The 7,695-nt window shown below is 29.1% G+C and overlaps 1 protein-coding gene across 1 annotated transcript; it reads left to right on the forward strand.

Moving 5' to 3' along the window:
• The first annotated feature begins 3,561 nt into the window (after positions 1 to 3,561).
• Positions 3,562 to 3,876, forward strand: LOC132924316 (uncharacterized). Its single transcript, XM_060988546.1, has one exon. It carries the CDS (start codon positions 3,562 to 3,564, stop codon positions 3,874 to 3,876), a length of 315 nt encoding a protein of 104 aa, XP_060844529.1.
• Positions 3,877 to 7,695: the final 3,819 nt, after the last annotated feature.

The raw sequence follows: 7,695 nt of genomic DNA on the forward strand, positions 1-7,695 counted from the left end.
GACTGCAGCGGCGGCGGCGGCGCGCGACGCGAACATACCGAAGCAATAACGTGGTGCAATCGCCGCGTGGTGGTTGGTCGAGGAGGGGGTGTGATGGTCGGCGGGCGAGAGAGAAGAGATTTTCGGGAAGACGAAATCCACGGGATATCGTGCAAGAATAATACACTGTAGTTGTCGTCGAGGGTCGTGTAAAATAAAACGGTTTTCACAATGTGATGTCCACTCGGCACCGCGAAGGGTGAAGAGACGGGGGAGGAAAGGTTCTCGGCTTCTCGCCGCACGTTAACAACAGCCGTAAAAACGGACGGAGAGAAAACGACAATAATACACTAAAGAATAATACCTACGATAAAACACGTGTGCTTCACACGCACAAACTCGCACGCACACACACACGATAACCGGTTGAAAAAAACCTGGGACGGTGCAATAAAAATGTCGTATAGCTTTTCGTGTGTAATATTATTTACTCGGTTTCAGCTGCTACGGATTCTTTATTTTTTTTTTTCGGCAGTACGCAGTCTCGCGCTGTAGAAATAATAATAATAATAATAATAATATAGTGCACTACGCACGCACACGGCGTATTAATGATGATAATAATATAATATAATATGTATTCTCGACACACACGTGCCGCGGTGCGTGTATGACACAATATTATGTTGTGTTCGCCTCTCCGCCCGTCGCCCACTCACTAATCTGACCGACGACACTCGGCCGCCAGAATTTCGGAAAATTCTGAACACTACGACAAGACAATAATATTATTATTAGATATTCGGTAATACTATTATTTACAACGTCGTATTAATCGTCGTGAACAGAATGCCTATACCGTGTTTATTGCCGTAGGCCTACCGCGGTCCGTTCGGTGGTAATAACAACAACAATAATATTATTATCGAGTTAATTAAAATATCGTCGGTTCGTGATTTTTATCGTCGCTCTTATTGCCGGTCAGTAGTTATCGATCGTTATTACTCATCATCATCATTACGACTTTTTGCTAATCAGTAGCTCGCGAGATTGCGGGCTCGCTCGTCGTTATTATGTAATAACAATTGATAAATAAAAAATAAGCGATTAAGTCGTCACTCGTCGAGGCGTCGCGCGTCGAAACTGTTATTACAAAAAGACGAACAACAGTAATTATTGTAATGAACGAGTGGAAAACCTAATATACGCACAACCGCTCAGCTATAGGATTTAGTTACGAGGGGGCTATAGTCGTAGAAAATCAAAGTTCGAAACAAACCACAGAGTCAAAAAGTCCCCCTTCGACATTAAACGTTTTAATTTAAAAAAATTAAAATCGATTAACGATAATATACAAATAAGACGTAACGTTAATCCTGAACTACTGTATGCGTGTGCACCGTGTTTGTATATTATCCAACAACACTTACGTCCTTGCATCGGGTAACGGTGCTAAGCGGTTTTAATTCGTAAACAAAATTATTGAAAACGTGGATTTGTATAGTTTAAAATTAAAAAAAAACTAACGATTTGAATATTATAATAGTGCGAGTATGTAACAGATAATAATAATAGTACATTATACGCTAAGCATAGACTTGTACAATAAACTAGTTAAAGTACGTTGATTATTATGTTACGAGCTCGATTGATCAACAATAGATCGTAAAATTATGACCATTGAGAGGAAGTGAGGTTTAAGTAATAGTAAACTATAAAATACAAGACTTCTATTGTAAAGTTAAAAATAACACATAGTATAACGTACCTACCTATAAGTTTTTGAGTAAAATTGTAATGTTTTAATTAGTATGGTATGCAAGTGATCAGACTCGGTGAATTTATAGTGATTGTGGTATATTGGTACATATTTTGAACTCGATGATTCGATGAATCACTGAAAAATATTTTGGAAATGATCTGCAGTCTGCACACGCTTATTGTAATGCGTATATTAACTACTAGATACTTTTTATTCTTGCCGTGTCATTGCAATCTGTCTATATTTTTTTAGTGACAGAATCAAACTATAGAACTTAACGACGAATCAACAACTAATGAAAAACTATTGCTTTAGTTTTGTCAACAGTATCACAACGGGAAAATTAATATAAACAAATTGTTTTTAAAGGAATAAATTATTATTGTTTAAAAAAGATCCATATTAAAAATATTTGTATTTATTTGAATTTGTAATTATTAAAAGAAATACATAATTATTAAAAAAAAAAATAGTTTTAATAATATTTTAATAATAACTATTAGATTTTGCGCTAAGTGATAATGTTTTGATTTTAGGACAGTATAATATGTACAATGTACATGTTTTTGTTTGTATTTTATATTTTTTGTTGTGTTTGACGTCAACTTTTTAAAGGTATTTAGTCGATTAAATATGTACACTATAAACTATTTTCTTATAATATAATAGGTAATAGTGTATATTTCAAAAATGTCTAAAAAACAAAAAAAAAACATCGAAATATGCACTAAAAGATGAAATATGCAATACAAATTGTAAAATAAGTCTTCAAAATAGAAAAATGTCAAAATATGCAAAAATAGAAGCACTAAAGAAGTTTCATTTTTTAAATCGTTTAACATGAAATAAATGTTATGCTTATTTAGCATATCATACGATCAACCAGAATAAATATTCAAATACATACACGCTCCAATTATTATAATACTTTACTGTCTTAAATATATTTAGTTTTTTGTCCGTCAAATAAATAATTAATAAATATCAAGAACAGGGCTTGAAATCGATATTGGATACCGATTTGAATTAAAACCGTTTAAAACTGCAATCGTTATCAAAACCGAAAAAAATCAATAATGGTAATCAAAACCGAAACCGAAATTTGAAAAAAATGAAAACCGATATTCGAAATTGAAAAACATTAATATCGATATCCGAAACTGAAATCAAAATCGGAAAAAATAAATACCGAAATCCTAAATCGATGTCAAAAAAATGAAAAATGAAATACATTTTTATCTAACATTAAAATTTTAAATAGCTGAGCTGTTATAAATAAAACTATTTCAAATATTTCAAAATCTCTTATCAAATAATGGTCAACTGTAAATGTTGGGTCGTTCGACTTTTCAGAAGTCCGATGGAAATACGGTATAATAATGGTACTATAATGTAAAAATATAAGAGATATGAATAATTCGATTGAAACATTATTCTATACTTCATAACGACTAATAAGTAATAAGTTATTACTAATAACTAATAAGTAATAACTAGTAAAATCTAATAGGAAACTAATAAAACGTAATTACGTAATTGACAATGGTAGGTATATAAATTGTATTAGGCTCGGGCCACACGATGCGTTTTTTCCGCACGAAAAATATATGATGCGAAAATTCCGCAATAGACGTGTTCGACCAAACGATGCGGAATTACCGGATGCGACATTTATTTATAAAAAAATGTTTTTCTCGATATACCTACTAACGACACTTTAAATACTTACATTATACATTTATACCTAATCATTGTCTAGTACATAACATTGCACAGTTAAAGTTCTGTTTGCAACCAGTACAGTCGATTTTTTTTCTATCATGAGTGATATTTTAAGTATTATTTGTGCCGCCGAAGCAGCCGGTGAACTAGACGGTTCTACTCCACAAACTCCTACAACATCAAGGAAATATTGGGTACATCCACTTAACCAAAAAAGAGATGAAGAGGATTTGTTTGGAAACTTTTATAATTCAATTCGGAAATATCCCAAGAAATTTTTTGAATATTACCGAATGTCGATAGCTTCTTTTGATGAGTTATTGGAAACTATGCGTCCTCACTTAACAAAACAGCATACTAACATGAGGAATCCTATATGCGTTGAGCAAAGACTTACAATTACTATAAGGTAAGAAATATTTAAAAAAGATTATCATATTGAGTATAATATTATGCGCGTATATAAATTGTATTAGGGTATAACATTGATGTACTTTGGTATTTCATTTTAAATAAGCGAAATGTATATAAACTATAAATATTATACGCCGTATGTGGTATGTATAATATTGTTGTAGGCATATCAAATATCAATCAAATATATAAATCAATAATAACTTGTAATTTTTGGCGAATATTGTAGTCCTTTTACGTTTTGTAATAAATTCTAGTAATTCTTATAACTAAGGTATTACGTAGAAAAAAACACGTTACGCTGCGCAGAAATACTTATAATAAGTAATTTCCTTACAGTAATAATAATTATCGTATAATTAATATTATCGTCATTGGGATTAAAATATAATAATTAGCTGGCGATCGTATCATTTGAGTTATTATTTCGTAGTTCGTTTGCATTCAGTCCATTCAGATCTCCGTAGTTTGTTTTTAAAATTTAAACATTCTGTATTAATGAACTATAAATATAAAATATTATATAATATAATATGTATAATAGGTAATAGGTAATACAATAACATATAATATAATATCTAAGATTTAGTACTGTTAGTTACATAGAATAGAAACTTATAATTATGTATACCTATACTTATTTTAAAAGTAAAAATGATTTTCTGAATTAATATTTCAGCTTTATCTAAGATAAAATAGGTTATCTCTCTTTTTATTATTTAACATCACCATTTAAAATTGTTGGTTAGAAATTATTATTATTTTTTTTAATTTTATTTTTATGTATACTATATATACTCAGGGCCGTAGCCATGGTGAGGCGACTGAGGCATTTGCCTCGGACGCCAATGAAATGGGGGCGCTAAACTTTGATACATTTTTTAAATTAAAATATTATTCTACCAATATATAGTATTTAAGGAGCATTTAAAAATGTTTTACGTAAAAAAAAATATTTAACTATTCAATTACATTACTTGTAACTGTCACCGGGAGCGTTAAGCCGCTAACTACCCGATGAGTGCTCAAATAACATACTAAAGTTTGTATGGCACATAATGCATTTTAGCATTTATTCTTACTTTAAGCACACGTCTTCTGCAGCTTTATTCCCTGCTCTTTATTTATTTTATTTTGTTTGGATAACCCAGAGTTACATCCAGGCACAAAACACTTAAGAGCAGTCTTATAAAGTATTCAAATACAGGTATTTGGATACTAGTATTTAAATACATTTTGAAGTATTTTTATGGTATTCCAAATACAATTTTTTAAAGATTTTTCAAGTATTCTAAATACATTTTAGAAATATTTTTATACTTAATACTTGTATTTAAATATTATAAAGAAATCAGTTTATCAATTTCTTATAAAAATAAATAGTAAAATGTTAAATATTAAAAAAAAAGTTCAGATTAAAAATTTCGAAAAAAATTGACTTTATAAAAGAACATGTTTTAACTATTTTGGGCCAACATGCTATTATATTTAAAAGTCTTCAGAGTATTAATTGTAAAATGTTTAAAATGTATAGTATTAGGTATGAACGGTTTAGATATGTAGATTTGTAAAAATTAAAAAAAATACTTTGTGAGTATTCGTAAAATACATTATTTTATAAGTATTTTAAAAGTATTTTTAATACTTTTTCATGCGAATACACTAGTATTACAGCAGTATTTTAATACTTTTTTACAAGACTGCTGAAGAGGCATACTAGATAAGTAAAAAAATAAATTTCAAACGACGTTTGCACACAAAGAGTATAAATTATTTTGAGATTTATTTTTTATGTGTCAACTAATATTAATTTTAAAATAAATACTTCCATATTAAACAAATATATAATAGTTTAACACTTTCAAAATTAGATTTTTTGACGGAAGGGGGGCGCATATACTCAAACTTGCCTCAGGCATCAAATGAGTTTGTTACGGCTCTGTATATACTGATATAAATCTTAGACTTATAAAAGTATAAACAGAGTTTAAATTTTAATCTAGACTACTAGTGCGATAGTTTAGGATAGTAGATACTAGATAGTTTACAGCATCACACTATAATGTCTAATACACTATAATATATTATATACCTACTAAGTACTATTATATGCTGATAATGTATTGAAGTTTGGGAAAATTATTTTATAATTCATGGTCCATAGATAACATTGTGCTGTTGGGTTTTGATTTTTTTACACGTTCAACATAAAATATGTTATTGAAATATTTCGCATTAAAATTTTAAAGCAGTGCTTCTAAGTTCTAGATTTATTCACTGTAATCTTAGAATAATACCAAATTTAAATGTATTAACTATTAATATAATTTAGTGTTGAAGTTTTAGTGGCCCATTTATAAAATTAAGAAGTCTCTTTGAGTATGCAAAAGTGCGATGCACTCCCGGTACTGCCACTTAACCGTACGGTAAAATAGTTGAATATTTTCGATCAATACTGAGAATCGAAAGTGAACCTGAAATTGAAAAAATAAATACCGATTTCCGAAACCGAAATCGGAAAAAATAAATACCGATATCCGAAACGAAATTAAAATAGGAAAAAATATTTTGTTTCAAGCCCTGATCAAGAATAAATGATTTATTTTTGAAAAATTGTTTTAAAAATGTACATTTGAGGCTGATAAAATTCAACTATAATTTGACAATTTGGAACATCGCATCATCGATGTTTTTTACAAATTTAAAAATAGTCATCCATTTTTATAAAGATATTAATGAAATATGAATTTATTTAGATGTATACATGTATAAATAAAAAAAGAAGAAGGTATAAGAGCTACTCCATAATGTAACTTAAGTTATTACAAGCACTATGACTTTATTGTAAATTAATATAAGCTTTTAAAGATTCCTTTATTGGTGGCTATCATACCGCATACGTCAATTTCAGACATTGATTGCCATGTCGATATAATTTAACTTTTAAGTTATTAAGCAATTTATACTATGTACGAATAGTAAATTAATATAAGTTTTAAAAATGTCTATATTCGTGACTACCATGGGTCATTTCCAAACAATTGATTGACATTTGCTACCTGAACTTTGTTCTATATGTGTCGATAACGTTGATTTATTTAATAATATTATCATGATTTATCGCAATACGAAGATAAGATATAGATTATGTCGATTTATTTACACATCCATAAAACGGAATACGAGTATAATTTAAGTTATTAAACATTTAATACTTATTAAATAGTTAATAATTAAAATAAGTTCTAAATTAATATTCTTCTTCTAACGGTCTTAAGTAATTGCTTATAATCTAAAAAACTAATATTATAAGTAATAATTATACTTATTGCTTATGACCTAAACAACAATATAACAATACTATACAATAAAATAATTAATAAACACGATACCTAGGTCCTAGATTATATTACGTTGATAATTATTGTCACATGTTTTAAATATAAATATGATGTAGGAGGATAGTATTAAGTTCGGCAGAAAGAGATATTTATAACAAATACATTTATTGGTTACATAAATAATCACACGACCATACCCGGATACTCGTATAACGTAATATATATATATATATATATTATAAATTATAATATACAATGTGTGAACGCCGCACAAGTATACGATCGTTTGTATGGCAAATGTATATCGAAGTGCAAACTGCAGTCGGTGATCATGTGTCATAAGATTTTTATTAAGATACTGGCTGCTGTATAGATTTCATTTGATCCTTATACATTGGATAATTTTAGTGCATCTCTCCTACAACTAATGAGTATTATTAGTAATAGGAATATAGGATCATGGTGCGCTTGTAAGTG

The sequence above is a fragment of the Rhopalosiphum padi genome, chromosome 3 (assembly GCF_020882245.1).
Source record: "Rhopalosiphum padi isolate XX-2018 chromosome 3, ASM2088224v1, whole genome shotgun sequence".
NCBI lineage: Eukaryota > Metazoa > Arthropoda > Insecta > Hemiptera > Aphididae > Rhopalosiphum > Rhopalosiphum padi.

Bases quoted from the DNA above. Each gene is read 5' to 3' on its own strand.
- LOC132924316 (XM_060988546.1), top strand. From the start codon at position 3,562: ATGAGTGATATTTTAAGTATTATTTGTGCCGCCGAAGCAGCCGGTGAA.